Source organism: Amblyomma mixtum, chromosome 2 (assembly GCF_055824585.1).
Source record: "Amblyomma mixtum isolate Tamu chromosome 2, ASM5582458v1, whole genome shotgun sequence".
Lineage (NCBI taxonomy): Eukaryota > Metazoa > Arthropoda > Arachnida > Ixodida > Ixodidae > Amblyomma > Amblyomma mixtum.
In genome coordinates this window covers 138,041,269-138,068,888 of record NC_143013.1, presented here as the reverse complement: position 1 = coordinate 138,068,888, position 27,620 = coordinate 138,041,269, and the positions used below count along the sequence as shown (strand labels likewise).

The following is a 27,620-nucleotide window of genomic DNA, read 5'->3' as shown; positions in this document are numbered from 1 at the left end:
ATTTCGTTAGCTTTGATAATTCTGTCCTGTCTGTGGAGTTAGACGTCCTCATGCTTTGGCGTTTCTTAATCAGATCTTCAGTCTAGTGAGATAGCTTGCTGGTATCCTGTCGAACCATCCTACCACCAACTTCTGCGGCGCACTCTCTAACGATAGCTGTGAGATTATCATTAATTGTTTCATCACTACGGTCGTCTTCTTCATTTAAAGCGGAAAATCTGTTCTGCAGCGATATTCTGAATTCTTCTACCTTCCCTTTTAATGCTAATTCGTTAGTAGCCTTTCGCTTCACTAGGTTCCTCCGTTCCCTCTTCAAATCTAAGCTAATACGAGACCTTACCATTCTGTGGTCGCTACAACGGACCTTACCGAGGACTGTTTGCTCGTTTGCTGAAGAAGGTATTCATAATCCGTAAATTATTTCTATCTGCGAACTCTACTAATAACTCTCCCCTAGTGTTCCTAGAACCTATGCCATAGTCACCTACCGCCTTGTCTCCAGCCTGCTTTTTACCTACCTTTGCATTAAAGTCGCCCATCAGTACAGTTTATTGTGATTTTACTTTGGTCATTGCCGATTCCACATCCTCATAGAAGCTTTCAACTATCTGGTCATCATGGCTTGATGTAGGCGCGTAGGCCTGCACCACCTTCAGCTTGTATCTCTTATTAAGCCTAATTACAATAGCTGCCACTCTCTCGTTAATACTGCAAAACTCCTCGATGTTGCCAGCTATATCCTGATTAATGAGGAATCCCACATCTAGTTCTCGCCTATCTGCTAATCCACGATAGCACAGTACATGCCCGCCCTTTAGTACTGTATACGCCTCATCTGTCCTCCTAACCTCACTAAGACCTATGACATCCCATTTAATACCGGCTAATTCCTCCAATAGCACTGCTAAGCTAGCCTCACTTGATAAGGTTCTTGCGTTAAACGTTGCCAGGTTCAGTTTCCAATGGCGGCCTGTCCGGAGCCAGAGATTCTTAGCACCCTCCGGTGCGTCACAGATCTGACCGCCGCCTTGGTCAGTTGCTCCGGAGCTGCTGGGGACTGAGGGCCGAGGGTTAATTGGTTTGTTCATAGAAGGTTATGGCCATGTACTACACCAGGGTGGCCAAATCCTGTTCTGGTGAGGAAGTGCGTTGTCGGTTAGGTTCACCGAAATCAGGCCGCACTCCAAGCCTGGGTATGCAATTCCATCGACACGCGGAGTTTTTTTTTTTTAATCCGGTGGAGAATTGCGTGGCAGCGGGATTCGAACCCCGGTCCTCTTGCACGCGAGGCGGATGCTCTACGTCTACGCCATCGCTGCAACCTTCTCTCTCCAATTAACTCTGTCCTTTGCCAGTTGCGTCTACCGTATCCCCTCAAACTTCTTTATCTCATCCGCCCACCTAACTTTCTGTCACCCCCTGCTACGTTTGCCTTCTCTTGGAATCCATTCCGGTACCCGTCAGGACCAGCGGTTACCTTGCCTTCGCATTACATGCCCTGCCCAAGCCCATTTCTTTCTCTTGATTTCAATTAAGATGTCTTTAGCCAGCATTTGTTCCCTTGCCCACTCCCCCCGCTTCTGAGCTCTTAACGTTACACCTATCAATTTTCTTTTCATAGCTCGCTGCGTTGTCCTCAACTTAAGCTGAACCCTCTTTGTTAGCCTCCACGTTTCTGCCCCATAGGTGAGTACCGGTAGGATACAGCTGTTGTATGCTTTCCTCTTGAGGGATATTGGCAAACTGCCATTCATGATCTGAGAGAACCTGCCATATGCTACCCACCCCATTCTTATTCTTCTGGTTATTTCCCTCTCATGATCCGGATCCGCGGTCACTACCTGCCCTATGTAGACATATTCTCTTACTACTTCCAGCACCTGGCTACCACTTGCGAACTCCTTTCTCTTGCTAGGCTGTTGAGAACACCAGTTCGCTATTTGTAGCGAGGTGCTGGAAGCTGTAAGAGGGTCGTCTATCGTAAGCCTTCGTTCATCAAGTGCGTCGACTGCGTTGTGACTTTGGTTCCCGCTAAGAACTAGCGGGAATTCATAGCAGGTTGCGCGGACAAGAAACATTAGCCCAGAGTACGGTTCAGGGCCCCACCATCTCCCTCAGACCTTTGAAATTGAAATTTTTAGTTTATTTCTCCGCACATATTACGGTGGCAAAAGGGGACACTGGGCAAAAAGCTGCATAATGAAGCTTGAAGTAGCACCAGTGCCCCATGAATACAACAACAGCAGTGGGTTTCACGAACATCAGGCTTAAGGTGAGTAACATCCCCATCGAAACAAACAAACAAAAAGGACAACAACAGTGTAAGTTATCAAAATTATCATAGCCATCAACTTCCTTGTTGATATTGTGTCTTTTCATTTTTAACGAACCTAAACCTCGTGAACTTTTCACCTTTTTATATTTAAGGACTGCAGTAAAAAAAGATCAAATCGTTTTCAGCTGGAATGAACTTCCAATTGCCGCGCAGATTAGAGTTCATGTGTTGGTTCCACAATGTCATAATGCCTACCTGTGCACCACTTTTGTTTAAAACTTTTGTTTAAGCAGGTGAAAACTTATAGGCTAATGTATGAAGTTCATGTTTGCGGAGAAGGGTTGTTTTGTAGGCCAGTTGGTAAAGTTCACCTGTGGTCAGTTTTATGTTGGACAAACCGGCAGGTGCATAAATAACAGACTAATAGAACACTCAAACTCTCTCAAGAACAGCACTGGAGAGCACCTGCCGACGCACTGCAAAGAATGCGGCTGTGTCCCGCTCTTCAGCGGTACAGTTATTTTAGGCCGCAGAAAAGACAAGCTTCAAAGAGAAATTTTTGAAGCAGCAGTCATCCTTCGTTCGGGGACAAACACATGCGTGAGCAATCCATCTGTGACGCTTCTCAAGAGAGAATTAGAATTCCTATCAGAATGATTAGATTTGGGGCATGACGATGTTCGCTTGTGTCACACGTGCCATGGGTGCTCATCATTTTGTGCCTAATGCTCTCTTCACTGCATGTTATCTTTTTCTTTTTTGTCGTTGATGAGCGCAAATGATATATTCCTTGACGCGGGTTTCAATAAAATCAGTTGTTAGTTTGCGCTCTGTGGTGTTTTCTACGTTTTGTCCTTGTCTGCCGCGCCGAAGCATTTCTTGAAACATGTTTGCGCATGTGCTTGATATGTCTGGGCAAACAGACGTGATATTCTTTGACTTTAGTAAGGCTTTCGATAAGGTGCCACATGGCATAACGTTTGTACAAGATGGAATGCATGGGTGTGCCTTTTTTCATCGTCCGATAGATTCAAGCCTACCGTAGAGACAGACGACAGTATGGAGAAATTAATGAGACCCCATTTAGTGTTCTTGTTGTTCATTCAGGAGTTCCGCAAGGAGGTGTGCTTGGATCGTTATTGTTCCTAATTTATGTGAATGATTTAGTTACGGTTGTTCCTGACGATGTATATGTTAATTTATTCGCGAATGACTTTGTAGTGTTAAACAAATTTCATGTGAACATGACCACAGCTCTGTACAAAAAGCAACTTTTGCCATTGATGAGTGGTGTCTTAAATGGGGCATGGAAGTTAATTCTGAAGAAACTGTTCGCCTAAGGATGAGCAGAAAAAAAGTCTCCCTATTTGCTTTCTTAATTCCTTCGCAGCAATGTTATTTTAGAAGTTCAGAAACATAAATATTTGGCTGTAACACTTGATAAAAAGCTAAAATGGTCAGCACTTATCACTAATACTTCTACAGCTGCGTTACGAGAGCTATAGGTCTTACGACTAAAAACTGCACCGGCACGCATAAAAAAATTCGCTTATGATACTTGCGTACGGTCTTTATTTGAATACGCTGCAGTAGTGTGGGACCCGTGCACGAGAAAAGGCATAATGCAGCTTGAATGTGTCAATAGGAAAGATGTCTGGTTTATATCCGGAAAGTATAGAAGAGAAGACTCCCTCTCTCAGTTAATGCTATTAAACTACAATCAAACGCTGGAAACCCGCAGAAAGAGTACTCTCTGACATTCCTATATAATAACTTAACTGGAAAAAAAAACTCAAGATTCCAGAGTGCATTGAGCCTCCTCTAGTGAGAAGTACTCGTAACGTTCATGACCATTCACTTTCTCTCATTTTCGCCAAAACTAACAGTGTTAAATACAGACTTTTCCCAAGAACAGTGCTAGATTGGAATTTGTTACTGGCATCTGTTTTATCCCCCAAACATTTTATTTCTGTCTATTTACATGTTAAATGTCTTTTTATGTGTTTTTTATCTGTGGGCAGCTAATAATGTATGTTTTACTCTTTTCATTGTATAACAACCTGAACTCACACCTGCTTGGGCCAAGCATTGGCCTGGAGTATTCTGAATTAAATAAATAAATTGAAAGGGGGCTCGCGTACTAGTGAACTCGGCGATACAGTTCACCAAACAGCTGAGCGGACGGCAGCAAAATCACAGTCAGTCTAGACAGCCAGAGAGCTGGAGCCGCACGCCGCCACTTTTTTTAAGAAGAAAGTTAGGCTTTATTGGTCCCAAAAAAGTACAAAACAACATAAATGTACAGACGAGGGTCCCAAAGTCAGACTGTACCGGGACCCTCGATAAATCATTAGTACAAAAAATGGTTACAGCATAGTTAGCGGATAAATACAAAATGTAGAAAATGTAAAATGAATACTTCATAAAACAAGGTCAAAAATCACAATAACGCAGGTAATACAACACATCAGCAAAAAGAGAATAATACATCAGCATTCCAATAAAATACTTCAAGTTTGTTTTTGAATTCAGGCAAGGAAATTGATGTTTTTAGATTGGGTGGCAATGTGTTCCAAATTGAAATGGCTTGAAAAGACGACGTCGATTTACCATAATTGGTATGGACTTTGGGGAGTAGAAAATTGTTTCTTGCTGCAAATCTGGTAGGGTTGTGATTGATGAGCTGATTGGGGTCTAAAAACTGAAAATGTAGGGTGCCATGTAGTAATCTAAAGAACATGATTGCAAGGTGATACTGGAAAAGCTGGTGGACTGGTAAAATACTGTGCTCCTGTAATAAATAACGAGCACTAGATGAGAAAGGGCTACGGGTAATAATGCGGATGGCCTGGTTTTGTAAGTGTTGCAGAGACGATAAATGGCTGGTTGGTTGGTTGGTTTATGGGGTTTAACGTCCCAAAGCGACTAAGGCTATGAGAGACGCCGTAGTGGAGGGCTCCGAAAATTTCGACCACCTGGGGTTCTTTAACGTGCACTGACATCGCACAGTACACGGGCCTCGAATTTCTCCTCCAAAGAAATTCAGCCGCCGCGGCCGGAATCGAACCCGCGTCTTTCGGGCCAAAAGCCGAGCACCATAGCCACTGAGCCACCGCGGCGGCGATAAATGGCAATGATAAGTATTTTTCCATGCAGTAATCCCATAAGTGATGTGACTATGTATGAAGGCATAATACAAAGATAGGAGTAGGTTGCATGGAAAATATGAACGCGCCTTAATTAGAGCTCTGATGCCAAACATAGATCTTTTTTTTTTGATGAGCGATATGGACGGAAAATTTAAGAGTTGAGTCAAGAATAACGCCGAGGAAGTTGGTGTTATCAGAAGCCGGAATATTACAAGAACAAAGGTTTAACGTAGGAGGACACGAAATAATTTTCTGGCTACTTTTGAAAACTATGAATTTAGTTTTAGAGGGATTAATCAACAACTGATTATCAGTGCACCATTTGGCTACAATACTTAGAACGGCATTCAATTCAAGAGTTAGATCATCTATGGAAGTATTAGATAATGACACGGTAGTGTCATCAGCATATAAGACAGTGAGTTGGATTAATAGAATTAGGAAGGTCATTAATATACAGTAAGAATAGTAAGGGTCCTAAAATAGAGCCCTGAGGAACACCTTGGTTAATAGTTTTAGCTTGGGAAAAGCTTCCACTAATATTGATTATTTGTTGACGATTTTGTAAATAGCTTTTCAGCAGTCGCGACACGGGACCTGTAATACCATAAAATTCGAGTTTTTGAAGCAATATGGAGTGATTAATCATATCAAAAGCTTTTGTGAAATCTAAAAAGACAGAACCAACAAACTCGCCATTATCAATACCTTGCTTGATAAAATCAGTCAAAGAGATCAGTGCTAAGTTAGTCGAGCTGCCAGACCGAAAACCGAACTGATGAGGGGAAATTATCTTAAATTTATCTAGGTAATTGTTTAAGCGTTCAACTATCAATTTCTCGATGATCTTACTGAGAGAAGATAAAATAGATATAGGTCGATAGTTATAAATTAATCGTCTGTCTCCTTTCTTGAACACTGGGATTACCTTAGCTGTTTTGAGGCAAGCAGGAAAAACACCTCATCGTCATCTTCGTCTGCAATGGAGACAATATGAGGCGCATTCACCATAGTTCAGGCGCGTTCATTGTAATTCACTACAAAATAAATAAATAAATAAATGAAATCTTTCGGCAGGTTTATGAACATGTGTGATTTTTCAGGAACTGTACCTTTAACATGAACTGTTTATATTAGGCTCCTTCAGAAAAACTTTATGCCAATAAGGCGCATGTTTTGTCTTATGCCACGTTATATTTTCATGTGTAAACTTGTCAATGCTGCGTTGTTTACTATTCAGAAATGAAATGTTTTGCGTCATTAAAGCAAACCAAGCATGTGGCCCAGACGACATTCCTGTCGCATTAATCTCTAAATGTTCAGTGATATTGTCCCAATATTTTCTCCTTTTATTCCGAAAGAGTTTGGTTGAAACTGCATTGCCTAATGATTGGAAGATAGCGCGTGTTGTTCCCTTACATAAGAAGGTACCAAAAACCCACGTGGAGAACTACAGACCGGTGTCACTAACAAGTGTAGTGTGCAAAACAATTGAACATATTCCTTATAGTTGCATTATTTCTCATCTCACCAAGTACAGTCGTATTCATCCTAGTCAACATAGATTCCGTCAAGGGTTTTCTTGTTCAACGCAACTGGTTGAATTTACACATGACTTAGCAGTAGCTGTCGACAATACACAACTGATTCATTGTATTTTTCTCGACTTCAGGCAAGCGTTTGACGTTGTTCCTCGTGACCTTCTCGTCTCCAAATTGCTAACGTATAAGTTTAACGAAAGTATCATTATGTGGATAGCCGAATACATTTCCCAAAGACGGCATACCGTGGTCGTTAATGGATGTTCATCTGCTTATGTTTATGTAACTTCAGGAGTGCCCTAGGGTTCAGTTTTGGGTCCTCTTTCGTTTTTGCTTTTTATAAATGATATTGCTGAAGGTATTCAGTCATATTTCAGAATGTTTCCTGACGACTTTGTGGTCTGCACTGTAAAAACAATGCTCCACAGTACAGAGAAACCCTCTGGTAATGCGTTGACGCAAAGTTTTCCGCAACATGAATACAGAGACTCCGTCTGACGGTTGTCACATTCTTGGTAACGGAAAGTTGCGCTATGCTATGCACGAGAATGAAATCACTTTTTTGCAACGAATGCTTCTGTTGTGGTCTTATTAAAGGTCCCGTAATGTGCATGCATACTTCCTCTGTTCACTTGGAAGTCATCTTATCTAGAACGGAAATAATCTGCACTGTAATTATGTACTATCGAGAGCAAAAATAACAGACCCCTGCCAGCGCGTGCCGATCCGCGCCAAACTGCATGCGAGCGCCGCCTGACGAAGCGCTCCTAGTGCCGAGACCAGCGCAGTGGCGTGCGCCCATCTCGAGGAGCGCTACGCATTGCGTGCCACTGCGCTCGTCTCAGCATCTGGAGTGCTTTATCAAGCGGCGCTCGCATGCAGTTTGGCCCGGATCGGCACGCGCTGTCAGGGGTCTGTTATTTTAAAGCGAAAGCTTTACTACTTGAACTTTCAGCCTTTGCCGTGGCGCGGCGGTGCCACCATTGACCTTTAGTTGACCTCTGTGTGACGTCATGTGTGACATCACGCCGAAGCGAAGGGCCACCGACTCGCGCCGTCGCAAGCCGCGGCGGTGCCACCACCGGCGCCTAACTCCTGCGCTCTCCGCTAGGAGCTTAACAGGTGTTGTGACGTCACGCTGAAGAGAAGGGCGACCGACTCGCGGCGTCGCAAGCCGCGGCGGTGCCACCACCGGTGCCTAACTCCTGCGCTCTCCGCTAGGAGCGCGATTGTGGCGTTACGCTGAAGAGATTAGGTTCGACTCACGTCGCTAGAAAGCAGTAGCTGTGCCAACCACCAGCGGCTTAACATTGCTTCGCGATCTAGCGTCGTCCGTGTGCGACGGCGGTGCACATGAACGGCGGCCTGACTGGACTGGATTGTACTAGACTGGATTGGATTAGATTAGATTAGATTACATTGGATTGGATTGCATTGGATTGGATTGGATGCGGTACTTTAGTGGAGCGGGCGAGGTTACTTTCAACCTCAATCTACTTTCTGTATAACAGATGCATCGCCACAAGTCTAACCACAAGCACCACCACCAGCTGCACTACCAGCTGAACCATGGCGTAGGTACGGATATTGCTTTCGCAATTACCGGGCTTAACCAAGCTAAGCCACAGCGAATTTTATTTGCTCTCGATAGTACTTTCAGTAGTACATGCACATGCATCTGTGTATAGCTCCTGCCCAGAATGTTCACTGCAGATATAGCAGTCTAGAGGCCGAGGAAATAAGTATTATGTACAAGACTTTCATGCATATTATGTATTGCAGACGTACAAAGAATGCAGCTTAGAATGAACGAGTGGCAAGTGTTTGGGCGAGTACAAGTACATAAGTTTTATTTTCATGACGAATTGCACACACTGTACCTCTAAACATTGCTGTCGGATTCATCTGAAAAGATAAAAAATCCTCAATAGCAGCCACACAACACCAATTATAAATTTCACAAATACATTTTAACTATCCGCTATTGAACAAATGGCTTTCGTAGAAGCTTGTAAAAACCATTTACTGATAACCAAACAATTATGATTCATTGCCTAAAATTCATTTCTCATAACAGTAAACAGTAAAAACCACAGGGCCAGGAAGAAGCACACAAAATGCGCTTACTCGGACAACACTGTGTGCATGAAAGTCTTTACGGTTGTCTGCAATTTTGTGCAAATAGAAAGTAGCTAAGGATGGGTGCCAAATGCTTTGTGACACTAAAGGAAGGCTCGCCTTTTAGGGTCATTATTACGAAGAGGTCCATGTGGCAACAAACTTTGAAACCATTTCTGCAAGGGCTGAGTGCTCTGAAGCCTAAGAATCTCTCATGAGGTGCCCTGTAGATCTATCAGAACACCTCAGTGAGCTGTTACTGGGCCCTGTGAGTGCTCTGTCGCTTGACATCATGGGTATGTACTTTTCCTCGACACATGCAGCGATGATGTATATGTCGAGCGAAAGCATAAAAGAGTTCTAAGAAGTGCGCTTCCAGATTTCTTGCGGAGGAAAGCACAAGAGTCTGGCCATGCTCAGCTGTTACCTTTGCTTCTTGCTTGTTGAGTTCTACAGTGAGTACTACGTAATGACAGAAGGTATCTGCATCGACTCATGTTTAATATGTCTGTGCGACCTCCATCTTGCACGACACGACAGGCAACTCCATAACGCCCTGCATGCACCGAGTGTCAGTGTGTTCTGTCAGCTTCCTGGTCCTGTGTTTTCTATCCTTAAAGTAATTACTGCCTTCACTCTCCACTCCATGAAGCCTGAATGTGCTACAATTGGTTGCTGCACGCGTCATGCAGTAACCTGGCCATTTTTTTCATACATCGGAGGCACTCAAGTCGCAAGCCATGCTTACTATATTTAGCAGATAAGTCTACGCGTGAGACACATCATTTATAACCAATTTTAACAGTAGTATTTCGTGCAATATTATCTAAATGCTACTCAATTTTTGCTCAAATTTTCAGATACACACTCTTATTCAGATTAAAAACATAATTTGGCTACTGTGCTCTCGTGAGACCACGTCTCGAGTTTGCATCAGTAGCTTGGAATAGTGCCTCTGTTACTTCTGACAATGAAATCGAAAATGTTCAGCAGAAGATTGTACGCATCCTTTGTGATGGATATATTGAGCGCCGTCGTTTCTAAGACCGACTTTCTTCTAGCAGACCTTGGTATGTCTACTCTTTATGACAGGTGACTCACGCGTGACATGCATTTTCTACATAAAGTTGTGCTCGGCTCTATTAACTGTGAGCAGTTATTTATGTCAACGCGATTTCGTGTGCCTCAGGGAAAAACCACCAAATGATATGATAGATTTTATCCTGACATGCATGCCATTTCACCAATGACTCGTTTGCAAATAATACAATTCAACTTTTTATGACACAAAAATATTCACCTAATTTGCTGTTTTCATTATTTACTTGATTATGCTTGTTTTTCTTTACTATTATTACTATCGTATTTGGGATCATTTTTCTGTATTATGTCTGTTCACGTCATGGTGTTTGTATTGACTTAATGTGCACTCGTTTAGGCCAATTGGCTCTTCAGGAACATTTAAAATAAAATATCTACTTATCTATTTAAGCAGAAGCACAGCACCAAGGTACTCACCAACTGTTTGAAGCACCGAGCGCAAGTTCTCGTGCCGACATGAATACAGGTACTTTGGAATGCACACTGTCCAAGTCTTCATCATGCCATGCCGCTCCAACCCTCTGGTAGCAACACTTTCCACTAAAAAAATAGCAATTTTGTTTATGTTAGACTAGTCATATTAAATTTTACTATAGGCTAGGTACTTCTCATCATTCTAGCCCAGAATAAACCATACCGATACCGATACCGATAAACCATACCATACCGGGTGGGCTCGGTGACTGTGCCACGGCGCACTTCGCTAACCGCTTTGCTTTCGCCATGCAGGTCAGTCAAACATACGCACTCTATGCTAAAAAATCGAGCAATTACTTCTTGGTACAGCTCCCGAGCCCACAGTGTTGTGTCGCTATTCCTTCTGAATGTGCCCTTGTTGTCCGCCTGTTACTAACCCTATCCGGTGATGTAGAAACAAATCCTGGCCCTGCTAACCTAGACACTGTCCTGACCGAATTGCAAAAACTAACCGCAGGCCAAGCGCTACTTGTAGAAGAGATAAAGGACCTTAAAGTACAGCTGACAACAACAGACAAAGCACTAAACGACCTTAACAATCACATGATCGATTTAGAGGCCCATTATCAGATCCTCATGCCCCTACGCCAAGACATAGAAACCCTGCAAGCGACCTCAACTGAAACAACTCGCCTTGTTTCAGAGTTAGAGACTCGCATTGATGATGCTGAAAACCGATCACGCCGTTGTAATCTCATCTTCTATGGAATCCCTGATACCACTGCAAATGAGACATATGCTCAGTCTGAGGAACTAGTCATCCAGATTTGCCATGAAAGCTTACAAACTGATATTAACCCCGCAGACATAGAACGGACGCATCGTTTAGGGAAACATTCAGAAGATCGGAATCGCCAAATAATAGCAAAATTCATGCACTGGAAAACTAAAGACACTCTTTTATCAAATGGCCGAATGCTGAAAGGAACAAAATACAGTATAGGCGAATACTTCACTCGCCCTGTCCAGAAAGCAAGAAAACATCTGCTGGCATTCGATAAATCCAAATCAGTAACTTACTCTTTACGTTACAAAACCTTGTGCATCGGCCCAAAATGGTATATTTTCGACGAGCCTTCGAACAGTGTCACAGAAATTCAGTACCAATTATCCCGTTCCTTAAAGGTAAAAAACAAACCAAGACCCAAATCAAGATTTGACCTTTAATTTTCCGTAGTTAACACCAACGTTCGCAGTTACCTTCCGAAGCGAGAGCTCGTGTCCAACATCATATCATCAGCAAGCAGCAATCTGCTCATCTTAACAAAAACCTGGATAAAAAATTACGTCACCGATACCGAAGTTTTGGCAGACCTACCTGACTTCCAAGTTTTTCGAAATGACCGCGAAGGATCAAGGGGCGGTGGTGTTCTCATAGCCGTTCATAACCAAATTTTATGTACTATGATAAATATCAAATCAAAGCTTCAAAATACTCTGGTTACTATGTCGAGTATTACCAAAAATAGTACTACTGGGAGTCTGCTACAGGCCTCCCCATCCCACACCCGACTTTTGCATCGAACTCAATAATAACTTAATTCATCTCAAAACAAGCTATCCAAATGCCTCCATTCTCCTTTTCGGGGATTCTAACTTCCTAAACATTGACTGGTGCAACCTCCCATCTTCTTCAATAGCAGGTCCTGTAGAGGAAAGGAATTCCATTGACATCTGTTTGAACTTAAATTTAACACAATTAGTGTCACAACCAACGCGCGTCACGCCTGAATCCAAAAGCATTCTAGATCTTATTTTGACAAATAACCCGGATGCCCTCCTTTCCGTTGCATATCTTCGAGGAATTAGTGACCATAATGTCATTCATGCTACCTTCTCATTTCCTGTAACACCAAATAAGACTCAAAAGAAAACTATAACACTTTACGAAGAAGGTAATTATGACGCGATAAATCATGAACTTGATACCTTTTTTTCCCAGCTTTGAAGCTTCATGTCACACTCAATCGATCCAAGATAACTGGGCGATGTTTAAGAATAAGTTAAATGATTTGGCTAATAAATATATACCAACCGTCAACATTCGCACCAGCAACCAAAAACCATGGTTTACTAAATCCTTAAAAAGAAAAGAAAATAAAAGAGCCTCTCTATCGGGCGGCTAAAAACAATTCATTCGAATGGCAAATCTACTACGAAGCCGAAGATGAATATCTGATTGCGAACCGCAGCGCAAAGTGTTTATTTTATGCTGCTACACTTCCAAATTTGTTGCGCAGTAACCCAAGACAGTTATGGCAAGTAATAAACCCTCGCCCACAACGCACTATCACTCTCACCAATGATTTACAAGAAACCATTACCGATGCTCAATATGCCGACGTTTTCAATTCCGAATTTGCCACTGTTTTCACGAAAGAAATCGAAACGCCCTTTTCTTTTCCTTTTTCCAATATGGAGGGTACCATGCCAAACATCACATTTTGTGAAGACGGAATTTCATCCATAATCCAAAAGACTAAGCTGTCGTCATCATTTGGCATTGATGGTTAACTCTAAAATTCTAATGAATACGAGACACACGGTTACTTCATACTTGTCATTGCTGTTCTCCCTGTCACTTTCTTCAGGAACCATGCCAGATGATTGGAAAGTGGGAAAGGTCGTTCCAGTCTACAAATCAGGTAACAGAAACTCTCCATTAAATTACCGACCTGTCTCCCTAACAAGCGTGCTATGCAAAATCATGGAACATGTCATCTACTCTAAAATAATTTCTTTCTAAACTGTAACAGTTTTTTTCATACCTCGCAGCATGGGTTCGGCAAAGGTTTCTCCTGTGAAACCCAATTAGCTCTTTTTGTTCATGACTTACACACTAGCATGGACACTAATGTGCAAACTGACGCAATCTATCTGGATTTTGCGAAAGCCTTTGATAAGGTATCTCACCAGCGCTTGTTACTAAAACTTCAACTGCTGAACCTAGACCCTAACGTTATAATGTGGATACAGGGATTTTTGTCCAATCATGCGCAAATGGTTTTAATAAACAGTAACTTATCTAGACCCCTCCCAGAAACTTTCGGCGTGCCCCAAGGATCTGTCCTTGGCCCTCTGTTGTTTTTAATATATATTAACGATTTACCTCAGCGTATTTCTTCTAATATACGCATGTTCGCAGACGACTACGTCATTTACCACACAATCAATAACATATCTGACCAAACTGCCGTGCAGAACGATCTAATCAGCATTTCAGAATGGTGCAACAATTCACTAATGACGCTAAATGCCAACAAATGTAAATGCATGTACTTCTCCCGCCGGCGCCGTCCCTTTTGTTTTCATTACACAATCCTTAATACGAGGTCTGTTAGAAAAGTATCCGACCTTTTACCGAAGAAAAAAAACTGGCATAACTGGAGCGTTGGAAACCTAATCACCTTCAAAGTAGTCTCCTTGGGACTCCGCATACTTCTCCCAGTGGTGCTGCCATGGTTGGAAGTATTCCGAAAAGGCCCCTTTCGGAATGGAGTTTAGCTCACCTGTCGTTGCAGCCATAATGTCCTCTCTTGTCTGAAATCGCTCTCTTGTCAATAGCCTCTTGATTTTGGGAAACAGCCAGAAGTCACAGGAGGCCATGTCAGGAGAGTAAGGAGTCTGTTGAACTGCAGCAGTCTGGTTTTTCGCGAAAAAAGTGTGAATTTAGTGCGAGGAATGTGCAGGAGCATTGCCATGATGGATGCGCCAATTTCCTGGTTACCTCAACTTCGGCCTCTTGCGCCGCACAGCACCACGCAGGCGACGGAGGACATCCCTGTAGTATTCTTTTGGTCAATGTTTACTTTGTGGGGTGCGTACGCGTGGTGTGCCACACAGAGGGAGTCACAGAAAGCAGTCAGCATCACTCTGACATTGCTGCGCACTTGGCGGGCCTTCTTTGGTCTTGGTGACGTGGAATGCTGCCATTGTGACGACTGGGATTTGGTTCCCGGGTCGTACCTGTGCACCCAAGACTCGTCACCAGCGATTATGGTGTTGATGAAGTCGGGGTCACTGTTTGTGGAATCCAGCATATCCTGTGAGACTTCAACACGAAGCTGCTTTTGGTCCACCGTGAGCAGCTTCGGCGCGAATTTCGCCGCATCTTTCTCCCTGACCAAATTTTTGGTGAAAATGGAACGTACAGAAAATTTGGTGATGTCCACCTCTTCCACAATTTCTCGGATAGTCACACGATGGTCCCGCGTCACCACAGCATTCACTTCGGCAATGACCTGGTCATTTCGGCATGTTGATGGCCGACCGGAGCGTGGCTATCTCTGCACCGATGTGCGGCCATCTTTAAATCAGTTGTACCACTGCTTAATCTGTGTGCTGCTCATAGCAGTCACCGAAAGCCGCCTGAATATTCCGAATGGTTTCCACTTGGCTGTCGCCTAGTTTCTAGCAAAATTTGATGCAGTATCTCTGCTCCTGTCGCTCCGCCATTTTCCTTGCAACAAAAAACCAACGAGAGCACTGCGCACTGACTCACTCAAACGCTGCGTGCCAGTGACTGACGATATCGGCAGGGGAGAAAAAATTTGTGCATGCGCACGAAGGTTCAAGGTAGGCTGGTGCAAGCGTGCTTGCTTCAAATCCATCAGGTGTTCGTAAAAAAAAATAAAGTCGGATACTTTTCTAACAGACCTCGTACACTCTTGGAACTAGTGCAGTCTTACAAATACTTAGGTGTAACCCTCTCTCACGATTTGTCTTGGAGCACACATGTCACTAACATTATTGCGGCAGCTAACAACACCTTAGGCTTTCTGAAACGTAACCTGCGCAATGCCCCGGAACATGTAAAATTACTAGCTTATAAATCACTTCTCAGGCCAAAACTCGAATACGCATCGCCCATTTGAAATCCGCACCAAGCATATCTCGCCGACGCATTAGAATCAGTTTGAAATCGCGCTGTTAGATTTATTCGTTCATTGTACTCATATAATATCAGCGTTTCATCTCTCAAAGCAGAATCTGGTTTATCACCGCTTTTCTGTCGACGTCGCATTGCCAGCCTTTCACTGAACCACAAGTTCTTTTATTCGTCCCTCAATCAAGCACCATACATCACAGCAGCAGCACGCATATGATATCGAACCAGCCATCCACTGCAAGTTGCGCGCCCACGTGCCCGGACCACCACCTTCACTGCCTCACTTTTTTTCCGAAATGCCACAGACTGGAACGGCCTTCCCCACGAAATCGCTTCTACTACCTGCCCATCATTGTTTTTGCAACTTGTATCTGACCATATTTTCAATAACTGTTTATCATGGCCCTTACTGTTTGTATAAAAACCCACCCCTTATGTAATGCCCCTACGGGGGACTTTTAAGATAATAAACTGAACTGATCATGTTTTGAATTTTGTTGTATATGATCACAAAATGTGGTGTAATTAACATGTTAGACATTCTGATCAAAATCAATCTGACAAAGTATTGTTTAAAAAAATCTGGGCACAAGGAAGAAGGAAGCTAGCCACATAGCCTGGACGTATGTTTTCAGTTTCATGCAAGCATCAGTACCCTTCCACACAAAATGTACAATTTAGTGAGTTTCACTTTTCAGAATGGAATTTCATGCTGCAAGCATCTAGCTATGCGAAAAAAAATTTTAACATTACACTCCAGACAAAGGAAAGAAAATTCCTCTGGTTTTTCTTCACAAGCCTCTGCAAGTATACAATTCAGTGAATCTACTCAGCAAGTACGGGAACCTACCAACACGAGACAATGACAAGAAAGGAGAAAAAACAGGCGCTGACTCGTAACTGAAGTTTATTGAAGTGAACAGGGAGTACATAGAAAAGCCAAACAACACCACAAACCACACAGTTACAGATAAGCTATACCACAACATGAGTAAAAGATCGCCCTTAACTTTCCTCTCATCTAGATAGTCCAACTCGTTGCATATTAACGCGATGGACAGCACACTCACAGATTTGTCACCGAGTCATAAGATGTGTCTAGCCTCGATAATTTTCCGGTTAATCTGCACCGAATGTATCGCCAAAATGAGTGTTGCCAAAAGGAATGGCTAGCAGCCTTCACAATCCTTGCGATGTACAGATAAGTTAGAACCCCTACCAATATCCAAATATATATTGTGCTCCCGTAGTCTTACATGCACACACCTTCAAGTTTGACAAACATAAACCCAACCCCAAGATAACAGTATCCAATACACCACATACATTTTACAAGACACATATGCTTTTCCCGGACCAAATTCACAAAATTATTATTAACAATTTTACAGATAGTGGACAACTTATTAGGTGCCAAGAACACCATTTCTGCGTCATACCTTCTGACCACATTTTTCAAATTGTGCGACAAACTACGTATGTACAGTAACACAGTCAATCTTTTGGCATCTCGATGGCTGGCCCCGGCCGTATCCTGCCAATCCCTGTGAAGGGGTTTTAGCTTTAACATGCTAAAGGGAAGAATGGCGCAGCATTAAGTAATATGGACAGCAGGACAGCAAGCACACGCACAAGTGCCAACCTTGGAGCGGATACAGAACCCAAGAGCGCATTTATTTATTTATTTCAAGATACTCCTAAAGGCCCTCTTCACGAGGGTATTACGTAGGGGGTGGTAAATTTTTAACTTGAATACATAGAAGGAACATTAACATGAGTAACAGGGAAAAAAAAGAAGAAAGAAAAGAGCAATAACTGGTAGTCAGCAAGAATTGAAATGTGGCGGAAGAACAAGACACAAAATAAAAAAAAACAAGAAAAGAAAACACAAAGATAAAAACAACGGAATAAACAGAACGAAAAGCAAAACTCGAACACATTGTGGTGAGCAGAATAGGACTAGAAGAAAACTACACATGGCTTTGATTCTTTAAAAGTTCATGAAATGATGTCGCATTCGTTTCAGTTGCGATTGTGTAAGGCAGCCGGTTCCAATCAATAATGGTTTTGGGTATGAAAGATTTAGCATAACTTGAAGTGCGACATGTGATGCGTTTGATTTTGAAAGGATGGTCACGGCGTGGAAACACTGCTGAGGGTAAGTGAAAGAAATCGTCGTGAAGCAACGGATGATGGTAAATTTTGTGAAAAAGAGTTAAGCGAGCCAGTTTACGACGATGGGAAAGGCTGTCAAGTGCAGCACGAGCTTTTAAACCGGTGACGCTAGTAAGACGTGAGTAGACAGAATAAATGAAACGAGCAGCACGGTTTTGCAGGGATTCTATGTTATCTTTGATGTAGGCTTGATCTGAGTCCCATATGGCGGAAGCGTACCCAATTTTAGGTCGAATTAATGTAATATAAGCAAGTTTACGCACATGCGCCGGAGCATGTCGAAGGTTACGCTTTAAAAGGCGAAGAGAACGGTTAGCAGCTGCTAGAATCAAGTTAATATGATAGTTGCAGGTTAAGTCTGATTGAAGGTGAACTCCTAGATACTTGTAAGTGGAAGTTGTCTCAACTGTTATGTCATTAAGGGAGTATGCGGTTGGTATGCGATAAGAATTTCTAGTAAAGGAGACGAGCTTTGTCTTAGAGGGATTTAGGGTCATAAGCCACAACTGACACCAAGTGTTAATAGAATCGAGGTCAGTTTGTAAGGATTGTCGGTCAGTCATTTGTAATGGTTCGATACACAACACAGTCATCAACAAACAGTCTAATTTGTGAAGAAATGCAATTTGGCAAGTCATTAATAAATATTAGAAAGAGCAGGGGACTAAGCACACTCCCCTGAGGCACACCAGATGTGACATGGGCCATTGTAGAGTTAGAACCATTAACAGAAGTGAACTGAGCGCGAGATGAAAGGAAGTCTTTAATCCATGCTAGTACCTGAGGGTGAATATTAAGGTGCGATAGCTTGAGAAGTAGTCTATGGTGGGGAACCCGATCAAATGCCTTTGAAAAATCTAAAAACAAAGCATCGACTTGAATTCCGACATCTAAAGAAGTAAATAAGGCGTTAGTAAATCCCGCGAGCTGAGTGTCGCAAGAAAATCCCTTGCGAAAACCGTGCTGATATTTAAATATGATATTATGATCTTCAAGATTATGAATGATCTGAGTGTGTATGACATGTTCAAGGAGCTTAGAGAAAGTGCATGTCAATGATATGGGTCAATAGTTTAGAGGATCAGAGCGGACGCCAGATTTGAAAATTGGAATTACTTTGGCTATACGCCAGTCGTGCAGGATGGAGCCAGAAGATAAAGACTGAGAAAAAAGTACAGACAAGACTTGGAAAATACTGTGAGATATGTTGTTTAGTATTTTGTTGTTAAAGCCCAGTGGATCCGCGCTTGTGGTAATTTTAAGATTACTTAACAAAGTAAGAATACCATTTTCCCTGATGACTATTGGGGGCATTGAATAATCTCGAAATGGGTTGAGAACTGGAGAGGTGGTGATGACTTCTTGAGTGAAAACCGATGAAAAGGCATTGTTGAACAGCTGAGCAGAATGGACATCATCCAGCTGGTCACCATCAGAACTTGTCAAAGAAGAATCGGCACGCGAATGAGGGTTAATTACTCTGCAAAACCTACGGGGGTTATTAGATAGCAAGGTAGGCAAAACGTTATTATAAAACTGGCGACGGGTAGTTTTAAGCATTTTTTGGCAGTTTTTATCACATTGTATTTTTCCCATGTGTTTAATTGGTTGTTAGCAACTGCCTGCCTATACAAACGTTTCTTCTTATTATTAGCTCTTCGCAGCCGCCCACTGAACCAGGGCGCACTTTTCCTGCACTTAATTGTGATAACCGGTATGTGTTTTGTAATGAGGTTAATTAGAGTAGTTTTAAACACTATCCAGGTCTGTTCAATGGAATGGAATGTAGATTCAGCCAAGAACCGCCTAGAGAAAGAGGTTAATTCATGGTTCATTTGGTCAAAATTAGCTCTGCTATAACACCTGATCATCTTGGTGGTAGTTGTTCTTTCGATAATTCTGCAATTGATGCACCCAGTAATAATATCATGGTCAGAAAGACCATTAAGGTGAAATATTTTAGAACAAGCATCGGGATTATTGGTTAGAATCAAGTAAAGAATGTTTGCAGTGGTACCTGAGGATCGCGTGGGCTTTGTAATGAGCTGAGTTAGGTGAAAATCAAGAAAAATCTGTAGGAAAGCGTGCGCACCCTTATCATTTGGAGGAACAGATAGTGTTTCCCAATTGATGCCTGGAAAATTAAAGTCGTCAAATATAATTAGGACAGAATTTGGAAAACGCGTACACACATCGGTCAGTAAGCGACAATATTCATCGGCAAAGCCATTATACAGGTCGGGTGGGCGATACAACACACCAGCAATAATGTTCCTAGCAGTACATTTCAAGGAGACGAATACACACTATAGAAAAGTAGAAGCAACAATTGGTATAGATATGAGCTCTTGCTTAATCGCGATAAGCACACCACCTCCTCTTCTGTTCTTTCTGTCGCAACGAAAAAAATTAAAACTTGATTCGCATGAAAGGATGTCATCGTCTGAGATGTAATCGGTAAGCCACGTTTCATGTTAGTGCTATTAATGAGGTTCCAGACGAGTCGATAAGGGTGGAAAGTGCATCACTTTTCGCTGTAACGCTTCTCATGTTAGTATATAGGAAGCAAATGTTATCTAAACACTTCGGTCCCGGCAAGATTGGTAGCGCACGATCGGAAGCACCATGATGATTTGAATGTTGTCAATTGGTAGAAGGCTCACATAGACGCACAGCCCTGTTGCCAGTAGTGTCCCAGAGATAAACGTCGTCGTTTACGTGAAGTTTACGTGAACAGACATGCGAATCCGGTCCCCCTCTTTCTTTATCGTCTTAGAAAACTGCCACAGTTTACGGCGCTTATCACGAACAGCCTCAGAGTAGTCGCGTGATACGCTCAAACTGGTGTTCTTTAGTTTGTATCCAAGACTAATGACAGATTCTACTTCTTTCTCATTATAAAACTTTGCAATAATGGGTCGTTTCTTGTCAGTCGAAAGACGCCCTAAGCGGTGAGCTCTGGCAACGGAAGTGACAGTAACGCTAAGTTTATCTGTGCAAAATTCTTTTGCATACCGCTCCGAGTCTTCCCAAGGCTCAGAGGGATCAGAATCTTCGATGCCAAAAAACGCGTTCGACCGCCTTGAGCGATTTTCCAGATCATCAACTTTGCCCTGAATTTTTTTAGAGATATCCGCATTTTCAACAGGCTGGCTGGAGGGCAGAGATTCAATTTTGCATTCCACGTCATTAACTCTTTCAGTTAACTGTTCCAGGTCGTTCCTAATGGTGACGTGGAGATTCCAGACTTGATTTATCGATTCAAGAATGCTTGTGTTGTTCGCCTCAAGACGCTGAACGGCTAAAGCTACAGCGTCAAGCTTGTCTTCTTGAGCTTTAGTCATAGGGCCTGGGTTTACCTCCACGTCACCGCCAAGAACCAAAAGGCGCCAAATGTACGACACAGCAGCACGAACATGCTTCACATAATCAACTACATCAGGTGGCCACGACACCGCAAAGAGGCAAACATTATTGCCACGATGACACTTATTTTCAAGATAACTAACCTGTACAAGCGTCATTCGTAAGTACGGATCCGTAGCAGCAGTGTCCTGGCCAACAGCGTCAACAGGAATGACGCCCTTTTCAAGTAGCCGGAAAGGTGACGTGGCCCCATGTTGCTCGACGAACTGCGAAGTGGTTTCCAGACTTAGCGGTGAAGGGTAATGCGGCCAATCCGTGGGGAGGCAAGTGTCAGACGGCTCTGTAAAGTAGGCTGCAGCGCCGCTCTCCCAGACGTCCAGGGTAAACAGCAGCAGCACCTGTACAAGCGTCATTCGTAAGTACGGATCCGTAGCAGCAGTGTCGTGGCCAACAGCGTCAACAGGAATGACGCCCTTTTCAAGTAGCCGGACAGGTGACGTGGCCCCATGTTGCTCGACGAATTGTGCAATGGTTTCCAGACTTAGCGGTGAAGGGTAATGTGGCCAGTCCGTGGGGAGGCAAGTGTCAGACGGCTCTGTAAAGTAGGCTGCAGCGCCGCTCTCCCAGACGTCCATTTTCGGCCCATCCAGGCAACAGGGTCGGCTGAGTAGCTGGCCCAGGGTAAGCAGCAGCAGCAGCACCTGTACAAGCGTCATTCGTAAGTACGGATCCGTAGCAGCAGTGTCGTGACCAACAGAACCCAAGAGCGCATGCTTGACAATCAGCAATGACAGTCAAGGAAATGAGAAAACACTGATTTGAACATTCAAGATTGAATGAGCCCGATCCTTGACTTCTAACGCTGAATGTAAAGCACACGCTCTTGGATTCTGTATCCGCTCCAAGGTTGGCACTAATGCGTGTGTGCTCTCCTGCTGTCCTCGTTACATGATGCTGTGCCATTCTTACTTTTAGCATGTCTGACCAACTTGATCAATCTTATACGCTCGGCTTTAACTATTTATCACACACTCCTGCAATAGCATGGTTGGGCAATAATGCTTTCGTAAGCCTTAAAATCTGCTCTTGAAGACCACTTGTAATGCTGTGAAAGCATCACTTCATCAATACCGAGCCTAGCCTATATGACGCAATGCTATCTTTCACTAGCTTAGAATGGTTCAGCCAATAGTGTAGTAGGTGCTTAGCACTCCTGGGTGAATATCGGCAGCATACATGGCATGCGGAGGACATCAAGGTAAAGCCCAGAAACCGCAGTTCTTTTTGATGAGACATTTGCTCCAAGGAAAACCTAAGACAAAGAAAGGCCTTGCTCCTTAAACAACTTGACAATATGTACAGGTACCACTATATCGCAACCTTTTGTAAAAGACCAGAAAATCAGACGTAGTGAAAGATTTTTCCCCCAGCCCATGCAAGTTCTTGGAAATCACTCCGTCCACCCTGCTTAAGAGAATATTACTTAGCACAGGGGCATTCAATCGATACATATACTAGACTTTTGAACATATGCTGCACAGCCATACTCCACAAACATGCTCTTAAAATAAAAGGAGGTAAGTCTAAAAAGAAAAGACTGTTACGCACCTGTTCCTAAACACGAGCTCATCATTGTGCTCTGATATACACATTCACAAGCTTTACAGGAGGTCCTCATACGGGATGGAATAAAATAGTTCCACATCGACACTAACCGCTTGACAATCCGCTGGATTGTTCAATACTCAACCACGCTGAGAATTGAGTACAAGAAACGGATCTTCAAGGCGCGAAGTAGACAGATGCTTTTGCAAATAACCTGACAAAATTTTGCAAGAACCCTTTTCTGAAATTTATCTGAAGAGCATGCAAGTGAATAGCAATTATTTTAAGAGCACGCTTCTAGAGTATTGTAGTTTGATATGTGTTCAAAAATCTGGTATATGTAGTGGTTCGATGATTGGCCTTGTGCTAATAGATATTTTAAGCAGGGTGAATAGAATGATTGTCACGAACTTGCATGGACTGGGGGAAAGAATCTTTTGCTATGTTGATGATTTTTTGGTCTTTTACAAAGGTTCTGATAGTTTGGGACCTGAACATATTTTCAAGTTGTTTAAGGAGCAAGGCCTTTGTCTTAGGTTTACCTTGAAGCAAATGTCGCCACAGAAACAGCTGCGGTTTCTAGACCTTACCTTGATGATCTGCACACACCATGTGCGCTGGTGATGTTCACCCAGGAGTGTTAAGCTGCTACTTGGATACAGGTTGGCTATTCCAAGCTAGTGAAGGATAGCATTGCACTGCAAAGCCTGGGCTCAGAATTGATGAAGTCATGCTTTCACAGCATGACGACTAGTTTCGAAGAGCACATTTTATGTTAACGAACGTAGGATTTCCTAGCCATATTACTGCAAGAGCATACAATAAATTTCTAAAGAAGCCGAAAGCTTTTTACGGCGACCGGAGCAATCAGGCCGGGGCCAGCCAGCGAGATGCGAAAAGAGCAGTTGTGTTACCGTACGTACATAGGTTGTCGCGCAATTCGAAAAATGCGGCCAGAAGCTATGATGGGAAAGCGATTTTCTTGGCCCCTAATAAGTTGTTTAAAATATGTAAAATTGTTAAGAATAATTTTGTGAATGTGGCTCGAGAAAAGTACATATATGGAGTGAAATGTATTTGTACCTTGTAAAATGAACATGGTATCAGATACTGTATCTTGTGGTCAGGTCTATATAAGTCAAACTGGAAGGTTTATCAATGTAAGATTACAGGGGCACAAGAGGGTAAGAGTTCTAACTTGGCTTTATTTTTCAAGGGATGTAAAGGCTGCTACCCTTTCCTTTAGGCAGCGCGCATTTTGGCAGTAAATTGAGAGAAGATTAAATGGGAGATTATTGAGGCTAGACACACTTTACGACTCGGTGACGAATGTGCAAGCGTGTTGTCTATCGCGTTAACACAAAACGAGTTGGACTATCTCGATCAGGGGAGTGTTCAGGGCGATTTGTGACTGATGTTGTCATGTATGCTTATCTGTAATTGTGTGGTTTGTGGTGCTGCTTGGCTTCTTCATGTATTCCCTATTCGCTTCAATAAACTTTGGTCGCGACTAAGCGACTGTCTTCTCTCCTTTATCATCTTGCCTTTCGCACTGGTAGATTCGCCGTGATTTCTCACCACTGCAGAAATCTAAGACGACATTTTCCTTTTCACACTTGAGGTTCAGTACATAATAAGGCCGACGCTAGTCATCTGCAAAGAAAAGTTCATGGCTCCATTAATGCCGCCTTCTGCTTAGAAGGAACCGAGCAGCATTCATTGTAGATTCTACCTGCAACACAGAACGCAAAGTTTTGGTTTGAGTGGACTAAACTAGGAAAGAAGCTCAAAATATCTACAGCCAAATGGCTGAACTGAAAGAAATAGAGGGTAGTGCAACAGTGAATACACTGATATATTGCATGCAAGATATATGCATGATATATTGTGATATTCAACACTGCTACCATTGGCTTAGCCAACTATTTATGCATAACAAAAAATGCAGTATCACAAAAATACTGATACAGTACTATTAGTGTCATTATTAGCAATGCAGGTTCGATGAAAAAAAGGGGCCTAGTGCTAGCTGCCATTCCCACAGTAGGCTTGTGACCAATCGCCAGTGTAAAGGAAAGAGGAATGACTGAAAAGAGAGAGAGCGAGTAGGAAGGAAGACAGGCATAAAATGACTTAGGATACAATAGGCAGGCAAAGCTATTTAGACAGTAGCCACAAAAGAAACATTAACACCCAAGTAAAGATGTACAAGACCAACCATACCATTGTGTAGAGTGGATAACTTGTTAACCTCATTTAGCCCAAAATATATTTTCATATATACTTGCACTATAAAGTGATTATAATTATTAATAGTGTATTTGACCGAGTGAAACCAAAACAGGGATGAAGGGCGGTGAATTAGCCCTAGGAGTGATGCTTGTGCCTTCTTAGTGGGACACAGAAGGATCATTCAGTTGAATATCAGATCTCTGAGGCTAATACAGTCGAGCCCGGATATACCGATTTCGAAGGGGATCGTAAAATAGTTCGATATAGCGAAAATTCAATATACAGATTGACGCCTAAACCGCACTCAACATTATGAAAAATTGTGGCTTACCGATCACAGGAGTCATGTACCACAAAGTCCGGGCACACAACGTGAAATGACTTTATTTCATGGAAAAACAAAAGTTTCTGATTTTCAACTGCTTTTTGCTGTTGATAATGAAGCTGAAAATGCCAATGTCGATCTTTTCGACACTGTCCAGGTGCAAAACCCCTGTTTCTTTCATTTTGTCGCAACAGCGCCGAATGAGGCTGAATGCTAACGCCAGTTCAGCGGCTGTGCACAGGCGCATCTCTTCTGGAACAGAGTTGTCCTCGTCATCGATGGAATCACCTTCTTGGGCCCCAGCTATCCCGCTCACAATGTCCTTATCAGCGAGGTCAGCTACAGCCTGAACTTTGCTGCAGCGTTGATGAAGTACTCAACAGGAAGTTCCGACGGGACAACGCCGGGAAAATGAGACAAGTCTCGAAACGTCTCCTACAAGCATTCATCGTCATCATCCAAAGCTTCAGGACATTCGTCTCCAGCCACTTCAAGGCCTGCCTTGCCGAAACTGTTGGCTACCATGGCTGTATATATCGTTCCAAGTTCCGGTAATCATCTGGATGGTGCCGAGCAGTTCAATCTTGAGATCAGTTCCCATGCGGAGGTGTAGGAGGAGCTGCTGCATAAGTTGCCTTCTGTGGCCTACCTAAAAACCCCGGTTCCATGGGCTGCAGTCTCGTTATGGTGTTCAGTGGGAGAAACCTGAGTTTAATGTTGTGCAGCTTGCAACTCATTTGATGGGCCGAGTAGTTGTCTAACCGAAGGCATATTTGGCGTCCAGACCTGCCCAACTCGGCGTCCCAAGCCTGACGCCACTCAACAAAAAGTTGGCGTGCCATCCAGGCCTTTCTATTACAGTCGTAGTGGATCGGAAGCTGCTTGCAATTCTTGAAACAGCGCGGTGACATGCTCTTTCCAATAACAGATTGACGCAGCTTGCACGGGCCATCCATGTTGGCCGCAAGTAGAACCGTCACATGCACTTTACTCATTTTCCTGTCTTAACATGAGCTCCCACGGAGATCGAGTGCCTTATTTGGCAGCATTTGCCAAAAGAGACCAGTCTTGTTTGCACTGAAAGCTTCGGCAAGTGAAAACTTTGCAGCAATTTTCAGCCACTCCCCTGAAAGCCACTGCTGCATCTCCTGCCTGCTGGCAGTCCCACTTTCGCCTGAAATGGATTTTCCCACAATGCCGTGGCAGTTTTTAAACTGTTGCAGCTACCCAGTGCCACCGCAAAAATTTCCTTCAAGAGCCATGGCAAACCATTTTTCCTTCTCCATTAACATGGGGCCATCCACGGGGATGGTTTTCACTCGGACTTCGAGAATCATGCATCCTTAACTTTGTCGAAAGCAGCAGGATGTAAATGACATGCTCCCAAGTGACTTTGCTAACCTACTTTGAGCGTGATGCCCTGCTTGTTTTTCAAAAGCGTGCTTAGAGTGCTCCGCTGAATGCCAACTGCATGTGCTACGCAGCCCTTTTTCAGCATTCTCGATGCGTCGGGTCACGTCAAGCCTTGTAGCAAAGTCCAGATTCTTTCTCTTTTTTATGTCTGTAAGCTCACTAGATGACAGCAGTCAGGCACGCTACAACTGTCGCATTGAAAACAAAGACACGCTCAAGAAAAATGTGACAGCTTCTTACTGGCCGATGGAGTCGACTGGCATCAGTGGAGTCCAGGCGTAGTAGAGTCAGCGAAGAAATGACAAAGAAAAAAAGGAAAAGAAAGAGAGAGAGGGAGAAAACTCAGCGGAAATGCACCGTTAGTGGTAGTTGAGATAGTCGTGGGGTGCTGCGGGTGCAAATACTGCCTGGCTGTTTCCAGTTCTCTTATCTGCCCTCACTTATGAGCGGTCTGACCGGTTTTCTCTGTTTCCTGAGGAGGTATTGCTTGCAAACGTCGTCGCTCGCCTTCATGCTGAACGTTGTGCGACCGAAGATGCGATTGTATTTGGGGGGAAAGCGCACCTTCCAGGGGCCCGGAGTAGCGTTCGAAATATCGAATGGCCAGCGAATCTGGAGTTCGATATACTACGGAACTGTCCAATACTTTTACAAAGTATATTCAAGAGGATAATCTTTGTCTTCGATATAGCTAATAATTCGAAATATGCGGGTTCGACGTATATCCGGGTTCGACTGCAGTTTAATATCAGCAGAAAAATAGAAGTAGTAACAATAAAGCACGCAGTGTAGCTGAATATTGTTCTATGCACATGAGAAAAAAAAGCATTATTAATAACCAAGTATGCAATGTCTGTAGCTGCACATTTTTTCATGCGCCTGTATAAAACATATGCGCATGATTTGCCACAAGAGATGTCTCCTTTATAGGGGGTACCTGCTATGGCAATAGTGC

General features: G+C 43.2%; 1 protein-coding gene and 1 pseudogene across 1 annotated transcript; one reads left to right on the top strand and one right to left on the bottom strand.

Moving 5' to 3' along the window:
* The first annotated feature begins 10,907 nt into the window (after nucleotides 1-10,907).
* LOC149361067 (uncharacterized) lies at nucleotides 10,908-13,268 on the top strand. The gene is made up of 2 exons (XM_089567986.1): nucleotides 10,908-11,761; nucleotides 13,253-13,268. The coding sequence occupies exons 1-2, from the start codon at nucleotides 10,908-10,910 to the stop codon at nucleotides 13,266-13,268; spliced, it is 870 nt and encodes a 289-aa protein (XP_089424112.1).
* A 12,042-nt stretch (nucleotides 13,269-25,310) lies between these two features.
* On the bottom strand, nucleotides 25,311-25,853 carry LOC149361066 (uncharacterized; annotated as a pseudogene).
* Between the last annotated feature and the right edge of the window lie 1,767 nt (nucleotides 25,854-27,620).

Bases quoted from the DNA above. Each gene is read 5' to 3' on its own strand.
- LOC149361067 (XM_089567986.1), top strand. From the start codon at position 10,908: ATGCAGGTCAGTCAAACATACGCACTCTATGCTAAAAAATCGAGCAAT.